At 62.1% G+C, this 27,299-nt stretch overlaps 1 protein-coding gene and 1 long non-coding RNA gene across 3 annotated transcripts in view; one reads left to right on the plus strand and one right to left on the minus strand.

Annotated features, from left to right (window-relative positions):
* The window catches only part of ARHGEF16 (Rho guanine nucleotide exchange factor 16), a 25,877-nt gene extending 324 nt beyond the window's left edge, over positions 1 to 25,553 (plus strand). Inside the window, exons 1-15 of one of the 2 annotated variants that reach the window (XM_032262199.1) lie at positions 7,707 to 7,760; positions 9,290 to 9,896; positions 11,637 to 11,682; positions 12,702 to 12,871; positions 14,440 to 14,496; positions 14,986 to 15,146; positions 18,144 to 18,296; positions 18,420 to 18,549; positions 20,081 to 20,155; positions 20,479 to 20,571; positions 22,445 to 22,596; positions 22,987 to 23,175; positions 23,963 to 24,036; positions 24,227 to 24,328; positions 24,819 to 25,553. In XM_032262199.1, the coding sequence (XP_032118090.1) occupies positions 9,309 to 9,896; positions 11,637 to 11,682; positions 12,702 to 12,871; positions 14,440 to 14,496; positions 14,986 to 15,146; positions 18,144 to 18,296; positions 18,420 to 18,549; positions 20,081 to 20,155; positions 20,479 to 20,571; positions 22,445 to 22,596; positions 22,987 to 23,175; positions 23,963 to 24,036; positions 24,227 to 24,328; positions 24,819 to 24,958 (2,130 nt within the window). In that variant the 5' untranslated portion in view covers positions 7,707 to 7,760; positions 9,290 to 9,308 and the 3' untranslated portion in view covers positions 24,959 to 25,553. Of the gene's footprint in view, positions 1 to 7,706; positions 7,761 to 9,289; positions 9,897 to 11,636; positions 11,683 to 12,701; positions 12,872 to 14,439; positions 14,497 to 14,985; positions 15,147 to 18,143; positions 18,297 to 18,419; positions 18,550 to 20,080; positions 20,156 to 20,478; positions 20,572 to 22,444; positions 22,597 to 22,986; positions 23,176 to 23,962; positions 24,037 to 24,226; positions 24,329 to 24,818 lie in introns of those variants that run through there. The other variant, XM_032262197.1, reaches the window with a different exon arrangement.
* LOC116539335 lies at positions 18,543 to 21,635 on the minus strand. Its single transcript, XR_004264004.1, has 3 exons — positions 21,524 to 21,635; positions 20,915 to 20,959; positions 18,543 to 18,956 (listed from the first exon to the last, which is right to left on the minus strand). It is a non-coding gene; the product is annotated as an uncharacterized LOC116539335 (long non-coding RNA).
* Positions 25,554 to 27,299: the final 1,746 nt, after the last annotated feature.

Here is a 27,299-nt window from a genome sequence, read left to right on the forward strand (position 1 = left end):
GACGGGGCTAAGTCTGGGGGAGCCGGGGACGGGGGAGCGGGGGGACGCGGCTAAGTATGGGGGAGCCGGGGACGGAGCTACGTCTGGGGGAGGCGCCGGGAACCCGGGGCGTCTCTCCTCCCTCTGCTTTTCCCGCCGGCCCCGCCCCGGGATCCGCCGCAGCTTCGCGACCCTCCACGGCTGCGGGGGGCGGGGCTGCTCGGACCCCCACCAGCGCCCCCCGCCCGCCCGCTCGCCGCCCCCTTCTCAGCCCCAGTGGCCGCTTCCTGTTCCGAAAGGACAACTTCGTGCAGCCGGAACCTGGGCTCACCCTCGAGGGCCGAGGACTCTGGAAGCTCCAGAGTTTGAAAGAGGGTGGGGGGGGGGGGGCGGGGGGGTGCGGAGCGACCCTCCGGGAGCTCTTGACAATCTGCCGCCCAAACCTGCTTTGGCCCCCGGAGTTCAGAAAAGCCCCAAGAACGAAGACACCCCCCACCAGGACAAACCAAAACCACACGCCCTTCCCCCACCCCGTGGACTTGGTGGGCGGTGACAGGGAGGGACCTGCTTTGTCTCCCCTGAAAAGGGAGGCAGGGAGGGGCGCCGGGTGTGTCCCACCTACTAGGGAGCCTCGGGCTGGTCTTCGCCGCTCAGCCAGTTTCTCTATCTGTGAAATGGGAACAAGGCTCCTTTTTGAGATCTGAGTGACTGTGGGGCCTCAGCCCAGCGCTCAGCATGACGTGGGGGGACCGAGGGAGGGGCAGCCAGGACAGGGCTTGGTGGCCTCTGCACTTGACCTGAGTCAAGGCCTGAGTCTTCCCTGTGTCTTTGAGGGGACCGGTCTGCACACTGCCGAACATGGGGGCTTAGGGGTGCATGAGGGCCTGGCTGGGACCAGCAGGAGGGTCCAGGTGCCGTCCGTGGCTGTGGGCCCTGACCCCTCCATGCTGTAGTGCCCAGCTGTGCGGTTTCCAGGCTCACATGCTGGCTCTTTGTGAACTAAAGCAAGTGAATTCAGCTCTCCGGCCTCGGTTTCCTGATCCGTAAAATGGGAATAATAGGTGTGTGAAGGAGTTAGAAGATGTTGACCCACAAGTGTGCCAGGCAGACGCGGTCCCTGCTCTGCCATGCCCACAGCCTGCAGAGGGGAACAGGGTGAGAAGCAGGGCACTGTGCAGAGCAGGAGCCCAGGCCGAAGCTGGGCACCCCCACCCACCCCGGTCCTGCTGGAAGGGAAGCGTCTTGGGGGCTCCCTGGAAGAAGTCAGGTCCAAGTCAGCTGGAGGGTGAGATGGTCTCCCCCAGCTGGTCACTCGGGAGAAACCCTTGCTGGGCAGCCTCCCTGAGGGCGCTGGCTCTCCAGAGGCCGTCTCTGACCCACAGGACCAAAGCACTTTCCACCTACACATGAGGCACAGAGGTGAAGCAGTGAGAAGAGGGGTCCCGGGGTCCCCACAGCCCACGTGTGGAGCATGAGTCCCCTCCCCCCACCCTAAGGACGGCTGTCTGTGTCCACGTTGTGAGCCAGGCGCAGGAGCTCCCTGAGAGCTCGGTGTGAGTTTCAGTTCTGGTTTCCGGATGGATCTGGGCTGCTCCTGTCCTTAGCTCAGGGGACTGTCCTGTGGATCAGTGTCCTTATTTCTGGTGACTCCCTGGCCGAGGCCAGAACCCCCACTCCCCCGGTCCCCGTTTGGGGTCAGTCATCTCGGTCAAGACAGGGCCTGGCTGGCAGCCCCACCCAGGCAGGCTACATTCCCTCTGCATCTGGTTTCCTTATCTGCCGGGGAAAATACCCACCTTCCAGAAGTTTGGGGAGGAGCAGAAGACACAGTGGGTGATGGGGCATTCAGAGGGCACGGTCTGTGTGTCTGTCCCGCAGCAGGTGAATGGGTGGCAGGAGACCTGTCACCCTCGTGGGCACCTGTCAGAGGCAGGCTCTGATTCCCACCCTTTGGGGGAACCCTGTGAGTGGCAGCAGAGCCAGGACAGGGCCTGGGCTTATGGCACATTGTAGGGCTGTGGGTCCTACAGGGTTGTGGGGTGTCCCTTATGCTGTGCTGAGGTGCAGAATCTGAGAATTAAAGAGACAGGACCCTGGAGAACTGGAGAAGAGCAGCTGGACTCGGGGGGCCATGCTGCCTGTGAGCAGGGACAGACGAGGCCCTGAACGCTCAGAAGCATCTGGGTTTATTCGGTACAAGCAGGGGAAAGGGTCGTGAGTGAGGTCATCATCTACAGGCTTAGTAATAAGGCATACATAATCACCTGAGTCACAAGCGAGGGGGCCACCCCATTATGTCACCTGGGCAGAGAGGTGGGCCATGCGCAGTAGTAGAGGGTTGTGTACAGAAAAGCGGTCCACCCCCATTAGGTGACCGAGGCAGAGGTGGGCTGTGTGCAGCAGGTGTCGTGGGCAGCACTTCTTACCTGGGGGCAGGAGGCTTCAAAGGGTTTCTAATAGAAGGATGCTGTAAGCCAGTGCAGTGGGAGCTGACAGACGTGTGCTCTTCTCTAAGATATTTATGGGAGGATGATTTGAGCCAGCACAGAAGCGAGAAAAGACTGACAGGGTGCACAGCCGCCACGACTGGTCACACCAGGGGGGTTCTTCTCCCTCGGTTACTTCCAGGATCTCAGGCCTGAGGCCGATTTTCCACAGGAACTGGATGCAAGGTGCTACAACTCCTTTATCAGAGGAGAGGCTCCTGCTCCAGGCCTGCCATACGGCGTTTGCCCGTTCAGGCAGGGACGCCACCGCCTGGGTCTTTGGTTCTCGTCCTGGTCTGGCTGTTCTCCTATGTACTGCTTCTGTTCTGTGACTGCTCCGGGCATTCCTCCTAGTACAAACTACTATACGGTTGTATGGAAGGATTCTATAAATCAGCACTAAATGTGTCGGTACAGCTCCGACTACGATACCTGTGTGATTATATAGAAAGATTACATGGGACTAAGTATGATCATATACGTAAGCTAGATATAGTAAGCAGTGAGTTATGCTTCAGGCACTCACTGTGGGTGAGGTCTGCGCAGTTCTCCTTCCTCGGTGCTTGTGGCAGGCGTTACCCTCAGCACGTCTCGTTCAGAGCGGAGCTGGAGCTGGGGACAGACTGGAATGCACTTTGGGCTAAGCCGGCTGTGTCCCGGTCGGAGGCCCAGGCACACTTCGCCCCCACCGTGCAGGGTGGCTCCCACCTTAGCTGCCCAGGGTTTCCCCCCTGCAGCCCTAGGGGCCTTGATCCAGGTGACAGGTGTTTCCAGCAGCCTCGCCCACAGTAGGCAGGACTCCTGACTACCAGCAGTGTCTCCTGGGGGGCAGAACTGCCCCAGTGAAGGCCGCAGAGCCAAGCCCCTGACCACCTTGCAGAGGGAGCTGGCTGATGTGTGCTGCGTGACTTACAAAACCAAATCCTCCCCCTGCTGATGTGACTGATTCCACAGCATGGCCGGGCAGAATTACCGAGGACAAGGGCGTCATTGTGGCTTGAGTTTGCTTGCACTGAGGTTGGATGGACAGGTGCTGGAGAGGCCACACCACACTGGGCCGAGTGGGGTCAGCCAGACCTAGAGGCCAGGGTAGGAGGGACAGAGCTGCCTGAGGACCACGTGAAGCTGGAGGCCCGTGCAGTGTCCCAACTGGAGGGGCAGCACACTTGGGGCAGTTGGGTCCTGGCCGTGAGTGCAGCTGTGCCTAGAGCCCCAGGCCCCGGCTGGGAGACTGTACTGCTGTGGGTAAGCAGGAGGGATGGGGCTGGTGCCCGCTGGAGTTCCTGGAAGCACATCTCCCCGGAAAGACGAGAACGGGGCTGCAGGGCAGCCTACCCTTCAAGGCCGGGTCTGAGATACGACAGTCCAGCCAAGGCCGAGTGCACACAGGACCAGACAGGCCGGGCGGGGGCCCCTGAGGCTGGCCGGAGACCACGGGCTCCACCCGCTCACCTCTGCTGCCTGCCATCTCCTGGCAAGTCCCTCGTGCCCCATAACCACCTGACCCGTGTCACCTGTGTGGGGGATACCAGGTGGGGTATTTAGTGGTAAAGAGAAGAGAGACAGCTCTGGGTCCCAAGGCTCAGCCGTAGGAGGTCCTTTCCAGTGCACCCTGAGCAGAAGCAGCAGGAAGCCACCCAAAAAGTGGCACAGCCGGGTGCGGTGGCTCACGCCTGTAATCCCAGCACTTTGGGAGGCTGAGGCGGGTGGATCACGAGGTCAAGAGATCGAGACCATCCTGGTCAACATGGTGAAACCCCGTCTCTACTAAAAATACAAAAAATCAGCTGGGCATGGTGGCGCGTGCCTGTAATCCCAGCTACTCAGGAGGCTGAGGCAGGAGAATTGCCTGAACCCAGGAGGCGGAGGTTGCGGTGAGCCGAGATCGCGCCATTGCACTCCAGCCTGGGTAACAAGAGCGAAACTCCCTCTCAAAAATAAAAAATAAAAAAAAGTGGCACAGATGGGCCTGGAGGCCTGTGTGGGACTGTCCTGGCCCAGCGTCTGCTCCCTTTGAGCGGAGGCCCCTTGCAAGTTGGTTCTTGGCATGGAACACCAGGGCCTGTCTGGGAAGGCACAGTGTCAAGGGAAGGAGACCAGGGCAGAGCGAGTGCCAGGGCAGGCATTTGCTCTTCAGTTTGGGAATTCAGCCCGACTGTCTGTGGGGACATGAAACTGTCCCTGTCCCCCAAGGGGGCTCACAGACATGGGGAGACGGGGGACAGCCAGCCAGCCAGCCAGCCTGCAGCTTCTTCTGCCCTGTGCATGCCTGAAGGATCTTTCCCGGCGGTCCCCGCCCAGCGCGTCCAGGCTGCCTTTGCTGGGGAGCAGGCCTGCCACCGGCCCGTGTGGCTGCCGCAGGGCGTCTGACCTGTCTCTGTGGCACTGTAGCTGGACGTGGCCAGCTGCTGAAAGGAGTCTGAGCTCTCGGCCTCTCCCCTTCACTGGCCGCAGGCACCAGGCGCAGGCCAGCATCTCCATGAGGAAATGGAAGGAGACCGCTGCAGAGACCAGCCAGCTGCAGGAGAGGCTGCGGAACACGGACCTGGCATGGGGCTGGGGTACCAAAGGGCCCTTCCGGTCAGACACCTGGGCCTCCCACCAGCATAGGGTCTCTGTCCACAGTAGAAGCAGAAGCAGTCAGCCACCAGCAGCAGATGTTTGAGGACAGCCTCGTGCCTGAGAGACAGAGGCCAGCAGAGGTGGAGACAGGAGGGAGCGTATGGCGGGGGCGCGGCTCCAGCAGCCACACAGAAGGAAGGAAACTCGCTCCGGAGAAAACACTCCTTCCTCTCTGCGGTAATGGAAGATGTCACACCCATAAAACAAGAACAGGCTGCCAGGAGTGAAGAGCAGAGGGCTTTTTGAGGATAATGAAAATGACAAGACCAGAGCAGATGAGATCAGGTGGGGAAAACCTCCCACGGAGGAGAGCAAAATGGCGAAAAGGTAAGGAATTGGGAGGAAATGCCAGAGCTTAATGCTCATTAGTGGGTATCCTGAAAAGACAGAGTGGAAGACATACGAAAATCTGTGCAGCCTCAAAAGACAGGAGCGACCCTCAGGGAGTTCCACCCGGTGCCTGGCTCGGTGAACGAACGCGGACCCTACAGAGGTACATCAGCATGACTGCCAGAGTTCCCAGGTCCAGCAGGTACCCAGACCCTCAGCGGGGCCAGGGAGAACCACACACAGGAAGAGATCAGGGAACAGGGGCACCTCCCCAGCAAGTCTGAAGACGCGAAAAGAGGGTGCCCAACTCTGGGGAAAAACTGTCTGCAGTGAGAACTCTCACCTTGTTACCAGTCAGGGGAGAGGAAGAAAGAGACATTTTCAGGTAGTCCAAGAGCTGCCTCCCATGTGGCTTCCTGGGACAGTGCCTGCCTGGGGATGTGCTTCCTCACGTGAGGGCCTGGAGCGGGTGAGAGGGGACCCGGGGCCAAGCCTCCAGCCCCAGAAGCAGCAGAGGAGGTCCTGGGGACCCCCCAGGGTGAGGCCCAGAGCACCGGGCCCTCGGGGGAAGGAGGATGGGGGGTGTCTGGGAAAAACATGGAGCTGGCCTGCCGTACGTATGGAATACGTTCTTAAGAAGCACGCGGAGACGCCGGAGCACTGGGGGAAAAATCACCTGGGGAAACCAGGCTGGTGGAATGAGAAAATAATTAACCAGAGATGGGCGAGGCCTTACTCTGCCCCAGGGCTCAGCGCCTGGTGCTGGCACAGGTATTGCATGATGGGGCCGGCCGCGATGGAGTCCTCGTCCAAGAGGCAGGGAGAAGGCAGGGATGCCCAGAGGAAGGGCCCTGCAGAGCCGGCTGTGCCTCATTCTGGGAGAGACTGAAGAGCCCGGAGCGGTGCCCTCTGGGGATCAGGACAGCGTGGAGGAGGGGACGCCGGCTGTCATGCTGAGTCTGGTGTTTGTTGACTTTTGAAACGGTGTCCATGTCTTAATAGTTCTTTAGTAAAACTGAAAACCAGAAGCCAAAGTACACGGGTGCCTGCCAGGGCCACAGCTCCTGGGGGGGCTCCAGGTTCCAGAGCCCCTGCCCACACCCCTTAGGCTCTCTTGTAGGCCTGTGGGTGTGGCTGCCTTGCTGGGAGCGGAGGTCACACCCAGCGATGGCTCTGGCTCTCCCGCTTGGGCGCCTCCCAGCAGTGGAACAGACTTTGACCTCTCCTGGGACAGCAGCTGCCAACCAGGGAGTGCTACTGGCCAGGGCCAGGACACTGACATGGTCAGGGACGGTCAGGCCTGGCCAGTCTGGCCCCATGGGGAGGAGGAGGGCCTCTCTGAGAGCTGGAAGGGGGACAGTGCAGGTGGGGTGCTCTGTGTTTAGGGGCTGTGGGGTCTTGGGGACATTTGTTTGATGGGAGACGGGGCATGGGGATGATGTGGGCATGTGAGTGCCACCTGCCCTTTACAACCACGTAAAATGCTCTCCAGGGAAAGAAATCACGCTTAGAATGAAGGACTGCGGGAGCGTAGGCTGCCCACGCTGGCCACCCACCCGGGAGTGCGCCCTGCTTGGCGTGTAGACACACAGAAGCCTGAAAGAACAGATTTCTTGGCCAGGCCCCTGTAACACAGACACGACACTGTGAGGGGTGATCCTGGGATGGTGCAGACCTTGGTCAGCGTCACGGACACCAGCCCTGGGGGAGGCCTGTTGTGTCTGCCACTGTCCTCAGCCGGTGATTCGGAATGTCCTGAGGAATGTGGAGGCTGCGGGGCTCCAGGGACCGCCCCTCCCTAGGCCTGGGAGGCTCAGCCGCACATGCCTTCCTGTGATGGTTTTATCAGAGAACTTGTGTCCTGGGAGAGTGTGGTGGCTCCCAGCTGAACAGGGACAGAGGGACGACCCGATTGCCCTTCGGGTGCTCCAGAGGTGCTAATTCGGGTCATTGTGTGGCTAAGTCTAGGCAGCCTTCCTGCAGGAAGTCACGTTGAGTGAGTGACTCAGCCTTGTTTGCCCAACAGAAAAATTGGCTTCCACCCCCAAGGGACTCTGGCCGTTTTCAGGTGTGTGAAGTTCTGGGTGTATAAGGGGCGTGCTGAGTGATGGCTGTTACTGTTTTTATTTATTTTTTTAAAAAAGGGAAAGAATGAAGCCGTGAGTTTCCTCCATGTTGTTACCTTTTGAACCTGCGAAGCTCCGTAAGCACAGGGAGGGAGCGTGAGCTGTTCTCTGATTCAGCAAGGCCTTGCTCACCGCCACACGGACGCGTGCTCACAGCCAGCCGCGTCTCCTGTTACACGCTTTGCGTGCTCTACGCTTCCCGTAGAACCTTCAGGAGGTGGGCCTTGCTCTTATTGTGCCCATTCTATAGGTTTTAAAACTGAGGTACAGAGAGGCAGCATCACTTGCTCACTGACCTTGTGTCTTGGTCAGGACTGCCCCCAACACGTGTGGGAGTCCCTGAGCAGCAGAGGGGAGCGCCAGGAGCCTGGGAGAGCAGCCGCAGAACCCATTGCTCAGTGCTGAGATTTGTAAGCGCCCACAGGAGGGTTGCAAGCAGCCCGGGGCGTGAAAGGTCACTGTGGGCCTGAGCGCGGTGGCCAAGCAGTGCGCCGTCACTCAGGAGGTGACGTGCAGCCACCACAGCGCCAAGAGTGCCTGGAACAGACTTCCAGGCCTGGCTCCTGCAGGCCGGGTTGGCTGGGGGCTCTGCACATCAGTCACACGGAGGTCCAGGCCATCGGGGCTCTGCCTGACCACACATGCCCAGTCATGGCAGCCAGGGAAGGCCCAGTGGCATGTCGAGAGCTGGCTTTCCAAATTCCTCCCTGGCAGAGACACATGTCCCAAAGCCAGTCTCAGGACCGTGCCTTTCCCACAGGGCAGGAGGGCAGCCCTGCCTTGGGTCTGGAAGGAGGAAACAGCAGTGTCGGGTGCAGGGCTGCCAGTCCCGGACCATGAAGGGGACATCGGGGTAGAGATGGGCTCAGGGACCTGAGCTGCCAGGAGGGACGGGCAGCAGCATGGCGGGGCGGGGCCGGAGCGTGGAGTGGTCGGTCTACGGCGATGTGTCCAGAGCAGCCCCACCCCACGCAGGGTGATGCAGGTGAGGCGCCGGTGGCCGGTGTTGTGCCTGACTCGGGCCGGTGCCTGATGAGGCTCCTGAGACCGGAATTGTCATGCCCAGTTCAGAAACGTGGAAAAATGCAAGCACGTTGCTTGGTGTGTGGAAGGGTTCCATGGACAGTCCGACACAGTCACGTCACCACGTGGCTGAGGGAAAGGGGAATCACAGGCCTGGGTCGTTTGCCTGACCCCTCCGCCAGTGGAGGCAGAGGCTGTGGCCACTGATGCCGGCCTCGGGAAGCCCCACGGTGCAGCGCTCTCGCCCTCGTGTTCACCACAAGGACGTGGTTCAGGAGGCTGCGTGGCTGCAGGTGTGAGCCAGGATTCCAGCCCTGGTCTGCAGGGCTCCAGGGCCATGTGCCTGAGTGGCCCCACCTGCCTCCCGGCTCAGGAACATGTCCTCAGCGCGTCCCGCCCGTCAGTGTGGCCTCCCAGCCTCCCAGGTCCAGCCTCTCCCCGCAGGCTGCGCCCACCTGGTCCCTCAGAGCTTTGAGAACCAGCACCTGTCCAATCCCGTCCCATGCCCAGCCTGCAGCCTCAGACGTGGCTGGCTCCTGGCAGTGAGGGCCGGCCGTGCTGCTGACCCGCTCTGTTCCTGGCTGTGCCTCTGTCCTTGCACAGTTTGTCCTGGGAGCTGTCCAGGGGCCCCATCCAGGTGTCTGCCAAGGAGCAAGGGGGTGGACACCCAAGGGGACTGCGGAGAGCAGCCTCATGAGACCCTCACTTCTGTCCATCCACCAGGTCCTGGCAGCTGCCCAGCATGTCCCAGTGGCACTCAGACAGCTCCTTGGAGGAGAAGCTCCTGGAATACCGCTTCCACTCGGAGCTCCGGCTCGATGCCAGTGGGAACCCAGCCTCTGGGCTCCCGATGGTCCGTGGCTCCCTGCGCGTCAGGGACAATGCCGCCTTCCAGCCCGAGGCCCCGGCACCCCCAGAGCCTCAGCTCCCAGGGCACGAGGAGCCACGGCCCATTGTCCTGAGCACAGAGAGCCCAGCGGCCCTGAAGCTGGGCACCCAGCAGCTGATCCCCAAGGGCCTGGCCGTGACCAGCAAGTCAAAGACCCCAGCCCGCCACCAGAGCTTCGGGGCAGCTGTGCTCAGCGGGGAGGCTGCTCGGCGGAACCCCCCGCTCCTCCCAGCTGCCAGCTTCTCCTTGGATGACATGGACGTGGACATGGACCCCCGGGGCATGCTGAGGCGGAACCTACGGAACCAATCCTACCGGGCGGCCATGAAGGGCCTGGGGAAGCCAGGTGGCCAGGGGGACGCCATCCAGCTAAGCCCGAAGCTGCAGGCTCTGGCCGAGGAGCCCGGCCAGCCTGCCACTCGGAGCACGGCCAGACACAAGGTAGGGGCCTGCCCTCATGGACCAGGGGAAGGGCTGCTAGGCAGAGGGGTGGCCTGACCGGTACACCACTGTCGTCTGCATCACGGCGGCTGCCATTAGTAAGCACCTGCTGCATGAGGGCTCTCGACTGGTTTATTCCAGTTCAGCCCAGTCTATGAGTGTGAAGATCCCACCTCGCAGAGGAGGCAGCAGAGGCTCAGAAAGGTCGAGGCTTCTACCCAGGCTCCTGGACTCTGGTGTCCCTGCTCCCAGCCTTGGTGGATGGCAGGGCCCTGGAAGGGCCCAGCCCCTGCTTCCGAGCCCTGCCTGGGAGCTAGCCTGCCTGGATGGCGGGGTCCAGGGTGGCCTTGCTGCAGTAACTGGCCTGGCTCCATCTGCTCTGGCAGCTCCGGGCAGTGACTCAGTGGGGCAGCCACTCAGTGGCGGCCGGGGGTTCAGGAGAAGTCTGCATGTTGCCTCTGTACACGGAGCCCTGCTTCCCTGCCTGCTGGCGGTGGCTCTAGGTCTGGGGCATGGTGGCGGCAGACCCTTCTCTGGGCAGAGTGTAGCCTGCTGCATGTGCCACTAGAGCCCAGGGGACGGAACAGCCACCTGGGGCTCCTGAGCCCAGCATCCCTCATCCTCCGAGTCACCGTTCCCTATGGCTGGGGGCCAGACCTTGCTTTCAGGCAGCCTTGGAGGTGGAAGCCGTGTTCAGGGAGAGCTGCATGGCACCTGGACACCCACACGGCCAGGACTGGGACTCTGGCCACCCTGCTTGGTCTCGTTAACTGGTGGGCCTGGGTGCAGGCAGGGCTGTGATGCAAGGAGAGTTAGGGCAGAGGCAGAAAGGAGAGAACGGGGTGGGGGTGGGGGAGACGGAAGGGGACCGGGGGAGCGCTTGAGGAGGGTGCGGGGCACAGGGCTGAGTGTGCCAGGCCAGGTGCATTTGGGAGCGCTGCATGTTCCCAACCAGAAAGGGGAGTTTTCATGCCCCAACTTGTTCCAACAAATCAGCCCCTCTCCTGGGAACCAGCGCACCTGGACGGCTGGCAAGTGTGGTGTCCCAGCCAAGGAGGGTGGGCTCTGAGCCAGGCACCTGAGCACGGGGGCTTCCCAGAAACCCAGCCCTTCTCATCGCTTCTGCCATCCCAGCCTTCTGCTGCGGCCCCCAGGCCCTTGCTTGGGGCTGGACACTGACCCACCAGTCCCTGCTCACCTGCCCCACCTGGTCCTGGTCCCCAGGGGCCTGTGTGCTGCCCCACTGTTCCTCCACCGCCCTCTCCCACCCACACCTGCCCTGCCACGGGTTCCCTCCAGGCCTGCTTGAAACTCCTGAGCATCCCCTCACGATGAGTTCAACTCTTCCTCCTCCTCCAAGCAGCCCTCCTGGACCTGACCGCCCTCAGCCATGTGTCCTGCCTGCTCTGAGCCTTCCACCTGTCCTGGCCTTTGCTTAGACAGGCGGCCCTGAGGCCGTGTGGAGTTGGCATTTATTGTGCACCTTTTGTGTGCCTGTCGGGGCCCCTCCCGTCAGGCACAGCTTCAAACATGGAGCCGTGAGGTCCCTGGGCTCTCTTTAGCTGGTAGGCCCGGGCTCAGGTGGGGCTGGGGTGCAGCGTCGCAGTGGGCCCGGGCTCAGGCAGGGCTGGGGTGCAGCGTCGCGGTGGGCCTGGGCTCAGGCGGGGCTGGGGTGCAGTGTTATGGTGAGCCACACCTGCCCTGGCTGACGGCTGCGGTTTCTGTGTCTCTTTTGTGCAGAAGACGCTAGGGCGGAAACGCGGACACAAGGGCTCCTTCAAGGACGGTGAGTGGCTTTGGGAGGAACCGCGGACCGGGAGGGGCTCCAGTCGAAGCTGGTCTCGCTGGGACATCCGGGGGGTCAGGTGGGCCTCAGTTCGGTGTCTCGGGATGACCAAAGCAGCTTGATGGGGTCCTTCCAGAGGCTGAGGTCCTGAGGTCCCAGTGGCTGGTCTGACCATGCAGCCCTGATGAGTCTGGAAAGGTCTAGAAAGTTCCCCTGGACTCTATGTGATCTGAAGGGCAGGGCACAGACAGAGACCCCAGACTTGCCCTGAACACCCATATATGTGCTGGGCTCGGCCTGCAGTGGCAGTGTGGGGGACCAAGGCCACATCCGAGGGCGCCAGGCCCACACCACGGCCTCTGTTTGGAATCCGAGGCTGGAGGGGAGCCCTGTGTTGGGGCCTCCAGCTGGGGTGGGGTAGTGCCCACTCAGCCAGCTGGTGGGACATGAGAGCACCCCACGAGAGGCTGACATAGGGAGGTGCCTGCTGCCGGGGTCAAAGTGCCCGGGGTGTGAAGAGGTCAGAGGCCTGGGGGACTAGGGCCTCAAGTGCCCAGCTCCAGGCCTGGCCTTTGTCCAGAGGCCCCAAGGCACAGTGGCCCTCTCCAGCCCCCAGGAGCTTTGTGGACAGGCATGGGCCCAGGAGGGGACACTGAGGCCTCCTCTACAGAAATCTCAGGGAAAACCATGCCCAGGAGAGCAGCAGTGATACCCCGAGTCTCGGGGTAAGGCTGGTGTGGAGGCACCTGAGCCGGGTCCGGCCCATTTCAGGAGGGGCTTGTGGCGTGGGAGAGGTCTCAGGACTGGCGCCCAGCACCTTCCCGCCCAGCACCTTAGGTGGCCCCCACCCAGAGCCTCCCTCTCCCTCATAGCTGTGGAGCCTGTGGGCCTTAGAGGACCTGAGCGGGAGGTCCTGTCCTGCCCGATCCCATCACGGGCTCCGAGGAGGCCTTGGGGAGAGCTCAGCCTGCGGGTTCCAGGGAGGCCCAGCCTTTTCCAATCCCCGCTTCTCTCTCCAGACCCCCAGTTCTACCAGGAGGTCCAGGAGCGGGGCCTGAACACCAGCCAGGAGTCTGATGACGACATCCTCGATGAGCCCTCCAGCCCCGAGGGAGGCCGGAAGGCGGACGCCACCATTGTGGTCAAGAGCTACCGGCCCGCCCAGGTCACCTGGAGCCAGCTCCCGGAGGTAGCGCTGGAGGGTGGTGAGGCCGCCCCATGGAGGCAGGCAGAAGCCACAGCCCCTCCCCCATGCCGCTGCTCCTTCCCCGAGCCCAGGTGGCTGGTCCCCAGCAGCAGCCCAGTTCTCCGAGGGACGGTGGGCAGCCCTCGCAGGAGCCCCTCGGCTGTGTGCAGCGGACCTATGGGTCTCCCATCTCCCTCCTATGCCCGGCATTGCCCTACCCATGTGGGGCTGGCTCAGCACCTGGAGCGGTCACGGGAGGGTGTGCCACCGGGCATGCGAGTTTGCCCTCTGCCATCATGCGTGTGAGGGGCGGCCCTGCTCAGACTCCCCTGCAGGGAGCTGCAGGCACCAGGAGTTCCTTCCCAGGAGAGGGTGGAGGATCCGCATGAAGAGACAGCTGGGATGGGAGTAGCCGGGGCTTGGAGCTAGGGGCAGGGCCAAGCCACCCCTTAACTTTTCACATCTGAAAATGGGGGCTCGTCCCCACCCTGCAGGGTCTCAGTGGAGAGCATGGCCCAGAGCAGTCCCCGTGCTTGTGGGAGTGGCTGCTCCTGCCCCAGGTGGACTGCACATGACCCCCGCCTTGAGGGCCTAGGGAGGGGACCATGTGGCTGTGGGCACGGCGGGCATCAGGGAGGGCAGGCCCCCACCTGCAGTACAATGGGGCCCCTTGTTTGCCATCTGGAGGGGCTGGCACTGCAACCGCCCACCACGCTCCAAGGCGCTGCGTGCCCCGGGACCCCGGCCAGGGCAGACCCAGCGTGGGGTGAGGGCAGGCCAGGAGCAGCCTCCCCACAGACAGAAAGGTCTGGAAGTACAGGCTTACTCCCCTTTGGAGCTGGGCATGTGTGGTCTCCCTCTGTCTGGGGTGAGGTCCAGCACTGCACCCTGGTAACTGCAGAGATTCCGGCCCCTCGTGGGAAGGAGGAACGGGCTTGGGGGACGAGGACTCACCCTTGGACAAGGTGCTGTTGGCGGCCTTTCTGCCCAGCCCAGTGAGGAGCAGAGCACGAAGCAGGGTGACCCAGGTCCTGCAGAGGGGATCCCTGGGCAGTGTGGCAGCCCGCTGTGCCTGACACGCTCTGCCAAGGGAACCACGCTCCTGCCAAGGTGACCCGCCAGCTGTGGCCCCTGAGGAGGAGGGAGCCGGGTGGGCACAGCGTCACCCATACCTTCACTGGCACCTCGCCCAGGTGGGGTCTGGGCCACAGTCCTGCCCTCCACACTCTCTCGCTGGGCGGGCTCTGCATCTCCATCTGCTGGGAAGGTCTTTGGGACGAGACCCTCCGGCCTTTCCCTCTGGATGACCCGTGTTCTTTTCTGGGCTGCTCTGGGGCTCTTTGGAGGGGTTGGGCCTGCTCATCGGCATCCCCTAGGAGGGCTCCGCAGAGAGGAAGGCGGCAGGGATAGGTCGGCTCCAGGGCGGACTTTACCGAGCCCAGCGGGGTGGCTGTGGGTGTCTGCCCACAAGCTGTCTATCAGGAGGTCCATCAGGAGGAGGACAGAAGGGAGATTTTGGCACAGGCTTCCAGGACATGTGACCTGGAGCTCCTGGGCCTGTGTCCCCCCAGGTGATGGAGTTGGGCATCCTGGAGCAGCTCTCCACTGAGGAGCGCAAGAGGCAGGAGGTGAGGGCCCCGGGCGGGAGGGCTGCCCCACCACAGCCTGGGCCACACCACACCCGGGAAGGGGTAGCAGCCAGGTGGCGCCACCAGCCATCCCTCTGTGGCCACCTCCAGCTCCAGGCCCTGTCATGATGACCAATGCCTCGCACAGGCCTGGCTGTGCCTCCACTCATGCTATGCCCTGATGGAGCCTCTTCGTGACACCGGGTGAATCCTCAGAGTCCAGCGGCTGCCATCACCCTCTTTTCCAATGAGGACGGGGTTCATTGCCCAGCTTCATGCAGCTCATAAGGCACCCAGCCAGGGGCACGCAGGGAGGTCAGCCTGGCATCCCCAGGCTGGCTGTCCTGACAGGCCCATCCAGGGGTCTGTCTGAAGCTCCTGTCCCCACCTACCCCTGCCACCTGGGCCAAGTCCTGTTCTGAGCATCAGTCCCTGAGGCATGCCCGCATCCAGCGTCACTGTGGGGCTCACCCAGGCCCCTCTCCGCAGGCCATGTTTGAGATCCTCACGTCCGAGTTCTCCTACCAACACAGCCTGAGCGTCCTGGTGACAGAGTTCCTGCAGTCCCAGGAGCTGCGGGCGACCATGACCCAGATGGAGCATCACCACCTCTTCTCCAACATCCTGGACGTGTTGAGTGCCAGTCAGAGGTAAGGCCTCGCCACAGCCTTCACAGGGGCCTCTGCCAGGAAGGTGCCCCCCACCATGGGCACCACAGCGGCGTCAGCAGGACCTGGGGAGCCTGGGCTGCACCTTGATGGGGACGGTTTGGGGCAGCTGCTGGCTCCCATGGAGCGTGATGACCTCTGAGGGTCCTCGAGGCCACAGAGACCTGGACCCAGGGCCGGGCTGAGCGCTAGGCTGTGGCATCCTGGTTGCTCGTAAGACGTGGAGCACTTCTCCGGGCTGCAGCCCTGCCACACTGCCAAGCGCCATTCACCAGGACACCCAGGCACAGAGGGCCACGTGACCCAGGCAGTGGTGCCCACAGCTGCTCACCCGTAGTCAGGAAGCCTCGAGTTGCAGCCCTGGGTCATGTTCCGCCCAAAGGTGTCCGGTGGCTGGACCTGGGCTCTGGTTGCAGGGCCTGGAGCTGGAAGAGAATCTGGAAATGCAGCTGATGCAGCTACAGCCCAGCACGGGTGTGTGTGCACAGGTGTGCATGTGTGCATGGGTGTGTCCACAGGTGTGTGTGCCTAGAGAGTGGCTTGGGAGCATCTGGCACCCTGGTGTGTGTGCATGGGTGTGTATGTGTGGACAGCGATACGTGTGCATGGTGTGTGCCTGGGCAGGGGTGTGTGCAAAGGTGTGTGTGCATAGGTGTGTGTGCATGGGTATGCGTGGGCATGGGTGTGTGCGTGGGCAGGGGTGTATGTTCATGGGTATGTGTGTGCATGGACAGGTGTGTGCATGGGTGTGTGAGCAGGGGTGTATTGCATAGGTGTGTGTGGGCAGGGGTGTGTGTGCACGGGTGTGTGTGCCTGGAGAGTGGCTTGGGAGCATCCGGCACCCTGGTGTGTGTGCATGGGTGTGTATGCGTGGACAGGGATGCGTGTGCATGATGTGTGTGCCTGGGCAGGGGTGTGTGCAAAGGTGTGTGTGCATGAGTGTGTGTGCATGGGTATGCGTGGGCATGGGTGTGTGCATGAACAGGTGTGTGCATGAACAGGTGTGTGCACGGGTGCATGGGCAGGGGTGTATGTTCATGGGTGTGTGTGTGCATGGGTGTGTGGGCAGGGGTGTATTGTGTAGGTTGTGTGGGCAGGGGTGTATGTGCACGGGTGTGTGTGCCTGGGCAGGGCTGTGTGTGGTCTACACAGTGTGCTGCCCCTAGATGCAGGAGGACGCTGGGGCATCATCCAGTCCTCTGAGCCTCGGCCTCAGTGTTAACCGGAGGGGCGGTGCCTCTGGCCACCTCATGGGCTTGGGCGATGCCGGAAGATGATTAGGGGCCTGTAGTGCCTGGTACGTGGTGGCCCAGACAGCGGTGGCTGCTGGCTCATTCTTATATCAGCCCCGCCCCTGGCAAGTCCCACCCATCTGCTCCCTGTGGGGTGCCCTTGCAGAATTTGGGGACCCTGAGGGTGGGCAGGAAGCCACCTTATTCATGGAGGCAGGGGCTTCCTGTAGAGCTCCAGGGACCAGCTGTGGGAAATGCCCAATCTCTGACTCAGCGTGGGACGGGGTTGGAGAAGGGGAGGGGTCTGGGACAGTGGCTGCCCATCCCCCAGCTCTGTCCCCAGCCATGCAGGCTGTGTGTCTTCGGAGCAGGGTCCCCTCTGTGTCAGGCGGCTGCGTGTTTGCCTCTGACCTCCCTGGGGCTTTAGATTGCTGCCCCAGGGCGGGAAACTCCGGCCTCCTCCCTGATCTGGGCTGCAGGACCTCCTGGCGTTCACAGTGAACTCTCTGGGGAATCATCGCTATTTGGGGTCAGCAGCAGGTGGCCGGCTCTCCCAGCCCCTTCTCAGAACCTGCAGTTGCCATGTGAGCTGCTGGCTGGCCTGGCACACACGCGTGTCTCGGCCCTGCTCATCCGGTGGCCGGGACCTCCCATGCCCTCCTGGGTCCTCGTCCACGGGGCCGCTGCTCCATCTGCTGGGGCTTCCCAAGGGCAAGTGGCTCCCCAGATGCTCTCCCTACAGGAATCATGGCTCCTACGTGGGTGGAAGGCCCAGTCGGGCCCAGTGAGCAGTGGGAGGAGGGACCCCGCTGACCTCCAAGCTGGGCAAGGGAGTCCTCAGAAGGACAGAGCTCTTGGGGTGGGAGGACCTCCCATGCCCGCGGCCTGGAGACATGGATATGATCTCAGGTTGGGTGCTCTGAGGGTCTGCAGGAAGGATGAGGCTCCGGCCACCACCTTGCACACTGGGTAGCCATTGTGGGTCCAGCTAAGTCCGGCCTTAGTGGCTCTGGCTGCCCATAGGAGCAGAACCTGGCAGCCCTGGCCCAGCTCTGACCAAGTGTTAACTCCCTTCGTCCCAGTCACCCTAAGCCAAGGCCTGGGTCACAGAGGAGGTCAGGGGCTCGTAGTCACCTCCAGGGAGTCCACCAAGAGCCCACATCTGCCCCTGCTCAGAACAGGTGGGGGACCTGGTAAAAGCAAACAGGCAGTTCATGAGCCCAGCTGGGAGCCTGGCTGGCAGAGCTGCTGGGATTTGGGACTCATCCTTGGAGGTATTGCCCCTCTGTGTGACCTGGAGGCTGGGCTCTTGCGCCTGTCCCTGAGCGTCCGCTCCTGAGTTTCTTCCCAGGGGCCGGCTGGTGCCATAGCGGGTGCCTTTTAGCTGGAAGGAGCTTGAAAGGGCAAAGGGCACCAACTGGACAGAGCACCAGGACAGGAGGTCCAAACGGGCCCACCTCTGGGGACAGTCGCTGGGGCTGCCGCTAGACAACAGAGGGATGACACCGGTGCATGGGATCGTGGCGGGGGCTCTCTGGCCGCTTCCCATCTGCCCTCCCTGCTGTCCTGCTTCCCTCCCTGAGTGCCTGCCACATGCTGCCTCTGGGACCTGAGCTCGGCTCCTGCCGTGTACATGTGTGTGTCTTGACTGTGCGTGCATATGCACGTCTGTATGTGTGCACACATGGGGCCCGACTGCCAGCCCTGTGGCGCCCTCCTCACCCCTCCCGCCCCTCCTCATCTTCAGGTTCTTCGAGGACCTGGAGCAGCGGCACAAGGCCCAGGTGCTGGTGGAGGACATCAGCGACATCCTGGAGGAGCACGCCGAGAGGCACTTCCACCCCTACGTCGCCTACTGCTCCAACGAGGTCTACCAGCAGCGCACGCTGCAGAAGCTGACGTGAGTGGAGCGCCCGAGGTCTCAAGCGCCCTCCTGCTCCCAGCCCGCCTTCTGCAGGCCCCGCCTGATTTTGGTACGGGCCGGCCGTGCAGAGCCTGGAAGAACAACCTTGCCCTCTTGCAGAAGCAGCAACGCCACCTTCCGAGAGGTCCTGAGAGAGATTGAGAGGCGGCCGGCGTGCGGGGGCCTGCCCATGCTCTCCTTCCTGATCCTGCCCATGCAGCGGGTAACCCGGCTGCCCCTCCTGACGGATGTGAGTTCACGGCCTGGGGCTGGGGCTGGGCACACCTTCCGGGTCCTACTGCCAGAGCCTCCCTCCGACGGAGCATGACCTTCTTGTGACCTTCTCCTCCCTGCCTGGCCTATCATATTTGAAGAGTTGTCACCATACAACAGCATTAATAACCACGACAATTCTGGTCACCGCCAACAGCGCTCAGTGCCGGGAGCTGTTCCAGCGCCTGGAAGATTTTTGTTCACTTACTCAGTGGTTCATGAGCTTCAGGCACACTGACAAGCTGGAACTGGCATCACCCAGACCCCACCCCACCAGTCCTTCTAGACGTGGTAGCTCTGTGGGTGTCCCAGTCACCTACTCTCCCCATTCTGTGGATGCAGAGAGGGGCTCTCCAGCATGGGCTGCATGTGTGGGATGCCAGCCTGCAGGGCAGAGGGTACACAAGGGTGAAACGTGGACACATGCACACATGTGTATATACAATGCACATGCATTCATATACATATATGCACATGTACACATGCATTGCATGTATGCGTGCATGCCCCTGTGTGCACAGTGCACACACATTTGCATACATGCATACACTGGCACTGCACACATGCACCCAGTGCATGCACATACACAAATGTACACACATACAGGTACACTTGTGCAAACAGTACACACGCATATTCACACACATGCAGGTACACATGTGCACACAGTACACACCCATATTCACACTTGCAGGTACACATGCACACAGTACACACACATTCACAGGCGTGCAGGTACACATGCACACACAGTTTACACGCATGAATGCTGCCTGCACGCACAGTGCACACCTGTATTCACACACGTGCAGGTACACGTGCACACAGTACACACCCATATTCACACACATGGATGCTGCCTCCACACACAGTACACACCCATATTGACACATGCAGATACACATGCGCACACAGTAGACACCCATGTTCACATGCAGGTACACATGTGCACATACAGTACACACCCATATTCACAGCATGCAGATACACATGTGCACACAGTGCACACCCATATTCACACACATGCATGCTGCCTGCATGCACACAGTACACACCCATATTCACACACATGTACGTACACATGTGCACACACAGTACACACCCATATTCACACACATGCATGCTGCCGGCACGCACACAGCTCCTCATACGGCAGGGCTGCCCGAGCCAGACAGAATCCCAAACTCCCGGGGGTCCCAGGGATGTGCAGAAATGGGGCTGCCGGGGGCCTCCACTGCCGATTCCCCACGTTGAATGTAGATGGCCAAGGATGGGAAGGGGTGGGTTCCGGGTGGGGATGCTAGCTCCTGTTCCCACTCAACCTGGCCTGACCTGGCAGAGCTCCAGGTGGCACTGAGGCCGTCGGGGACTGTACGTGCAGTGGGACCCTGCGGGAGCCCTTGGGAGGCCAGCTCTTGACCGCCCCACCCAGGGTCTGGTGTTGATGGGAGCTCCACAGCTGGGATGCCAGGGGGGACTCTCTGCCCCATGTCTGCTGTCCTGTACAGACGCTCTGCCTCAAGACCCAGGGCCACTCCGAGAGGTACAAGGCCGCCAGCCGCGCACTGAAGGCCATCAGCAAGGTGAGATGGGGCCTGGCCCCAGCCCCACCAGAGTCCCGTACCCCAACCCTGCCCCCACCCCACCCCACCCTACTTCACCCAGTGTCATAGAGCTGGCTCCCCGCACCGTCCAGGGCAGGGAGAGTCCTCCGAGTATCCATCCCAAGCCTTTCACAGCGCTGGCAGGAAAACCGAGGCCCAGAGTGGGGGACGGGGGGATGTCACACAGTTGATGTGCCCATGGCATGGCTGGTCCAGTGCAGCCACTGTGGGCAGCCAGGTGCTGCTGGGCAGGGGTCCAGGGCCCAGCAGCACCAGCCTCTCACACGGGCCCTGCCCTGCAGCTGGTGAGGCAGTGCAATGAGGGGGCCCACAGGATGGAGCGCATGGAGCAGATGTACACACTGCACACACAGCTGGATTTCACCAAGGTCAAGGTAGGTGGCCCCGGACCTCAGGCCACTCAGACCAGCTCCCGCTCAGCCCTCCCTGCTGGCCTGCATGTGAGGTCAGGTCACACCTCTGAGCCTGAGGGCTGGAGAGTAGGTGCCTGTGCTCATGAGGCCTGGGGGCTGGGCCTCCTAGGACTGGTGCCTTTGGCCTCTCCCAGCCTCAGTTTCCCCATCTGGGAATATCCTTGGTGTACCCCTCCCCAACTCCACTGGGTGGGCCTCTGTGGCCCTTGCCCCATCCCCAGGACTGCATGGGCAAAGGGCAGACCCCAGTCCGTCAGTGACAAAGCTGAGGGGCCGACAGGAGTGGCACAGTCAGCGCGCTTACCTGGGGACAGGGCTCTTTGCTGTCCCCTCGGGGGCTGGGCAGGGCCTGAGGATGCAGGGGAGGGGACAAGGTGATTCCAGGGCTGGCCCAGATCTCACGTTTCCCAGTGAGCCTTGGATTCTGGGTAGGGTGAAATGTTTCCATCCCAGGCCCAGGCAGCCCTAATCCCTGCCACAAACAGGCAGGGCTCGGACCTCTGCCTCCAGAGCCCCCCCTCCATCCCACACACTGGCCCTGTGGTCTGTTGCCGGGAGACAGCCCAGGGACCGTCCGGCAAGGTGTGCCCACATGGGCCTCCTGTCCTGGTGCCCCACCTAGTGGGTGCCCTTCAGAGGTGGAGCATGGAGTGGGTGACATGCTATGGGCCACCCTCGCTCAGGGCTGTGGACAACTGAGTAAGGATGCAGGGGATCCCAGCTGGGGGAGGGGGCTCCCGGGGTGGATCAGGAGCAGACGTCAGGGCAGTGACTTCCCACCCGTTACCCAGCCCACAGCCGTGCGGGCCTCACGCTTGTCTCCCTGATGCTCTTGAGTCTGGGGCACAACACCTGCCCCACCAGAGCAACGACCCCCTCCCAGACTTGGCCAACCCCTGACTGGGCCTCTTACCCCCACATGGTCTTGAAGCTGGTCTTTGAGACAGGTGTGGGAGCAGGGAGAGCAGGCCCGTCCAGGAGGGAGGGTGGCAGCAGAAGCCTGGAGCCGGGGGCGCTGGGGGCTCTGAGCCTATAGTGGGCACAGGCAGAGAAGACAGTGCCGCTGGGAGCAGCTTGGGGGAGGTGTCAATAGTGGCTGAGGAGTCGGGCTGGTGGGCAGGTGGGCAGGCTCCTCCTTCCCTCACTGCACCCCCCACCACCCTGTGCTGCCACCACCCACCGCGATGCCCACCCATCACCCCCACACTCCCCATCACCCCCACACTCCCCATCACCCCATCACCCCCACATCCCCATCACCCCCACATCCCCACCCCCATCATCCCCACGCTCCCTACCCCCAACACTGCCCACCTGTGGTGCCCACACGCTGCCTACTCCCACACTGCCAATCCCCGCACTGCCCACCCCCACACTGCCCATCCCTGCACTGCCACCCCCACACTGCCCATCCCTGCACTGCCACCCCATTGCCCCTGGCTCAGGATCTGAGAAAGGCCCATACGTGGAGCGTGGCTGTTGCGGAGGGGAACCTGCCTCTGCCAGCCCTCCGTCAGGGCCCAAGAAGCCCAGCGTCTGTGTAATCGCCATGGAGGGGTGAGGTGCGCGTGGAGATTCCCCAGCACTGGCCTTCGAGTCCTGGCTTGGGTGGAAGGTTCCATGGTCACGCAGCCCTGGGCTGTCGGGCAGGGTCAGGTCCAGGACGAGGCGCACCTTGATTTGAGGCCTGGACACATTGTGCCCCTTTCCTCTGTCCAGCCCCAAACCGGGGCAGCCAGCTGGTCACCCAGTCCAGAGGCAGGAGTCAGTCCCACTGGGTGCTGTGCGTCCTTTACTCCCTGGGGACCTGCTTGTCCTGGCTCTGCCCTCCCAGTCCCTCCCCCTGATCTCCGCCTCGCGGTGGCTGCTGAAGCGAGGGGAGCTGTCCTTGATGGAGGAAACCGGACTTTTCCGAAAACTCGCCAGCCGGCCCACGTGCTACCTGTTCCTGTTCAACGATGTCCTGGTTGTGACCAAGAAGAAGAGGTGGGCGTGGGGCAGGAGGGTGGGAAGCCCTGCTCTGCGGACACTGGGCCGCTGGCCCTGGGAAAGGAACGTGGGGGAGCCAGCCCTGAGCCCCTCTGACCTCAGAGCCGGGGCGTGGCTTCCACTCGGCACATACTAGACGTAAGGGTCAGGTGACGCCCACTGTGCAGCCTCTGGCCTTCTCTGCAGACCTAGGTCTGCCTGTCCGAGCCACGAGGAGGACTCAAAAGCTGTGGCCTCTGTTCCATGGTTTGGGGGAACTCCTGGAGGCCAGCCGTGGCTGCCTCCCCACTGCAGGGGAACTGGGTGGGACCTGGATGGGAGCCAGGCAGGCACCGGGCAGGAGCCAGGTGGGACCGTCCCACTGACCGACTGCCCATGTCCCCACAGCGAAGAGAGCTATGTGGTCCAGGACTACGCCCAGATAGACCACGTCCAGGTGGAGAAGATAGAGCCATCGGAGCTCCCCCTGCCCGGGGGTGGCAACCGCAGCTCCTCCGTGCCCCACCCCTTCCGGGTGACACTGCTTCGCAACAGCGAGGGCCGTCAGGAGCAGCTCCTGCTCTCCTCCGACTCCGCGTAAGGGGCTCCCGGGAGGGCAGCTCCCAGGCCACGGGCACCCAGCTCCACGGGGACCGGTTCATCCTCCCCACCTTGCTTTTCCGAGGCTGGCTCCGAGCGCCCACCGTGCACCCAGCCCTGCTGTCGGTGCCAGTGTAGAGCCATAGAACAGAAACAGCTCTGTGGCCTTGGAGTTTATGTTTCCAGGAGGGGATGGAGGCCACCAGGAGTGAGAACAAGGTGGGGGGTGGGGGGGCCATGAGGTTGCTCAGCAGAGGCAGAGCCTTGCCAAGGCCCCGTGGCAGGAGAGCCCTGAGGACACAGCCGCAGGCGGACAGCAGTGGTGCTGGGTGCAGCGCGCCCAGTGGGGTCCAATGTGGATGGCAGAGTGGTCCCAGCGCTCAGGATGGGAGTGGGCATGGTTGGGGGCTCTGGGACCCCCTGTGGAAGGCAGGCATGCGGGTGTGTCAGGCCCCATATTCCCCCCAAGTTCCTCTTGGCTGAGGACAGCCCTGGGCCCTGTTTACTGATGAGGGTGCTTCGTCCGTCCCAGCAACGGGCAGGGAGCTGGGGCCCAGTGCCAGGACACGGAGTGACCTTGGGTCCAGCAGGCTGAGGTCTGGAGGTGTGGCTGCTGCCCAATTCTGCCACCTGGGGTGGGCTGGGGTGACTGGGGTTAGCCTGCCTGACAGTCTGCTCACCCCCGCCACACATCTTCTTGCCACCCCCTTGGGTGGCTGTCAGGAGTCAACATGAGAGGGCAGGATTGGCCTGAGGCCTGGCTCATGCTGTCTCTGGCCCCCAGGAGTGACCGGGCGCGGTGGATTGTGGCACTCACGCACAGTGAGAGACGGTGGCAAGGCCCTGCCAAGAAGGGAGGTGAGTGCAGGCTGGGCCCGCAGGGCTGGTCTTCTGCCACGGCCCATGGGAGCCTGGCGCCTGGCCGTGTGCTGGGGTCCGCCAGTCGGGGGCGCCCCGGCCCCAGGGCACGTGTCTGCCGGAGGCTGTCGGGGAGTGGAGCCTGGCCCGTGCCTGCTGACAGTCCTGTGACGGCCGCTGCCCTACCCAGACCTGCCCCAGGTGGAGATCACCAAGGCCTTCTTTGCGAAGCAGGCGGATGAGGTCACGCTGCAGCAGGCAGACGTGGTGCTGGTTCTTCAGGAGGAAGACGGTGAGGGCGGGGCTTGGGCAGTGGGCACAGATGGGCGAGCGTCCAGCCGGGTGAGGTCCAGAGCATGCCGGGCTGCAGGGTGGCTACGTGTTCAGCCTGCCTCACCCTCCCTCGAGGGCCTCCTCAAAGGGAGCACTTCCACATCCCTGAGGCCCAAAATCAAAAGCAGGTTCATGGTCAGTGTGTCCCACGTGGGGAGGAGGAGGTGTCTCTGCCCTCCTAGGGGATCCCCGCGCAGCCAGGCACAGCTCACACAGGGCGGGGCTGTGTGGGGTGTGCTCAGCCCGCACCCTTCCCTGTGGCGAGCACCCGAGCAGGGGCCGGGGACCCAGTGACCGAGAGCAAGGCCTCAGTGGCTGTGTGCTCCGAGGCAGGAGCGGGTGGTGAGTTCCAGGAGAAGCCTGACCCTGGGCTGCTCAGGCCCAGCAGCTCAGAGGGCGGGGGACCGTGGCCCTCCTCTCACCTCCCTCCCACCCCCATCCGGCTTCAGGGTGGTTCTATGGTGAGAGGCTCCGGGACGGAGAGACGGGCTGGTTCCCCCAGGACTTTGCCCGCTGCATCACCAGCCGTGTGGCCGTGGAGGGCAACGTCCGCAGGATGGAGCGTCTGCGGGTGGAGACGGACGTGTAGCCCGGGCGAGGCCAGCCGGCGGCAGCCCAGCCTGTCCCCAGATCAGCAAGTGGCCGCGCCTGGCTCCCGAGAGTGTGCAGGGCTTGTCCCAAGGACCCTGCATGTTCCCTGGGGCTTCCCGCGACCCTGTGGCTGTGGTGCCCGGCTCTGGACACTTCACGGAAGGAAGATCACATGTGCCCCGAGGGACACCCCCAGGCAAGCTCAAGGGAGCTGTGCCGCGTCCCAGGGAGCCCAGCCTAGTCCCATGGGCTGGCCGAGCCCCTCTCAGCTGCTGGGTCCCACCACCTCCCTGCTGCACCCACGGGGCAACTCCACCCTGACTGACGGGCACCGGGGCATCTCAGGATTCTGCTCCCAGGTTCCCCCTCTTTGCCAGGACCTTGGCCATGCCCCACCCTGCGATTATTCGGAACAATATGAGGTCTCCTCCCATGCCCTTCCCACCCCCACGTGGGACAGGAAGGACCCTGAGGGTCCAGGAGTGTCCCGACTTCTGAGAGGAGGCCGGCCGGAGGGAGGGGCCTGCAGGGCCGGCAGCGAGAGCTCGGGGTTGAGGTTTTTAAACACATTAAAGTTATTTCTCTAGGACCTGGATTTTCACAGTGAATCTGAGCCCAGGCAAAGGACATGGTGGCCGCACGTTTTCCAGGGTCATACCCAGGGTGCTGGGGGCCGGGACCTGTAGGGCTGTTGGCCCCACAGGGTCGTGGGGTGTCCCTTATGCTGTGCTGAGGTGCAGGATCTGAGAAGTAAGGAGACAGGACACTGAAGAACTGGTAAAGAGCATCTGGACTCAGGGCCATGCCACCTGGAGCGGAGATCAGCGAGAGCCCCAAATGCCCAGAAGCATCTGTATTTATTCGGTACAAGCAGGGGGCAGGGTCGTGAGTGAGGTCATCATCTGTAGGTTTAGTAATTGGGCACATGTAATCACGTGAGTAGCAAGCGAGGGGGCCACCCCGTTATGTCACCTGGGCAGAGAGGTGGGCCGTGCGCAGTAGGTGGCCGTGCCGTGCGCAGTAGTGGAGGGTCGTGTACAGAAAAGGGGTCCACCCCCATTAGGTGACCGAGGCAGAGGTGGGCTGTGTGCAGCAGGTGTCGTGTGCAGCACTTCATATCTGGGGGCGGGAGGCTTCAAAGGGTTTCTAATAGAAGGATGCTGTAAGCCAGTGCAATGGGAGCTGACAGACGTGTGCTCTTCTCTAAGATATTTATGGGAGGATGATTTGAGCCAGCACAGAAGCGAGAAAAGACTGACAGGGTGCACAGCCGCCGCGACTGGTCACACCAGGGGGGTTCTTCTCCCTCGGTTACTTCCAGGATCTCAGGCCTGAGGCCGACTTTCCACAGGAACTGGATGCAAGGTGCTACAACTCCTTTATCAGGAGGAGAAGCTCCTGCTCCAGGCCTGCCATACGGCGTTTGCCCTTTCAGGCAGGGGCGCCACCGCCTGGGTCTCTGGTTCTCGTCCTGGTCTGGCTGTTCTCCCATGTACTGCGTCTGTTCTGTGACTGCTCCAGGCATTCCTCCTAGTACAAACTACTATACGGTTGTATGGAAGGATTCTATAAATCAGCACTAAATGTGTCGGTACGGTTCCAACTACGATACCTGTGTGATTATATAGGAAGATTATACAGAGCTAAGTAGATATAACTATTGTCAGATTATGTAAACTAGCTATATGTAAGCAGTAAGTTACACTTCAGGCACTAATTTTGTAAACTAATATGTGATTATCTATAAAGAATTATATAAAGGAAATAGCTGAGTAATAACACTGTAAACTAAGATATTCTTTAGACACTAATTGTGCCTGGGGTCTGGACAGTTTTCCTTTCTCGGTGTCCATGGGGGTGTCACCCATAGGGCCAGGCCTCCTGTGTGTGGCCACCCTATGTTGGGGCCACCCTGTGTTGAGTGCTGTGGTCTGGGGGACTAAGCCCCCGTGTGTGGTCCCCGCAAGCTTGCCTGGCTGTGGTCAGTCTGCCCACACGCTGGAGCATTGGAACAGGGGCAGTGGCCCCTGATCGTGTGCTGAGAACCAGGGGGTGGCACAGCTGTGCCTTACAGGGCTCAGGCTGGCCAGTGGTTTAGAGGACTCAGGGATTCAGTAGGGCTTTTTGGGATCCCTTTGCAGTGTCCCCAGGGCTGGAGTCAGGCTCCACGTCTTCCCAGTCTCTCCTCCCAGCCGTCTCCTCCTGGGACCTGCAGGCGGAAGAGGCAGTCAGACCTGGGCTGGCATGGTGAGAGAAGGACTGGTCCCCTCTGTCCCAGGAAGCCCCTGTCAGCCTCCTGTGTCCCAGGAAGCCCCGCCAGCCCTCCTGTGTCCCAGGAA

Source organism: Sapajus apella, unplaced genomic scaffold, assembly GCF_009761245.1.
Source record: "Sapajus apella isolate SASKATOON/1434 unplaced genomic scaffold, GSC_monkey_1.0 scaffold127, whole genome shotgun sequence".
Taxonomy (NCBI): domain Eukaryota; kingdom Metazoa; phylum Chordata; class Mammalia; order Primates; family Cebidae; genus Sapajus; species Sapajus apella.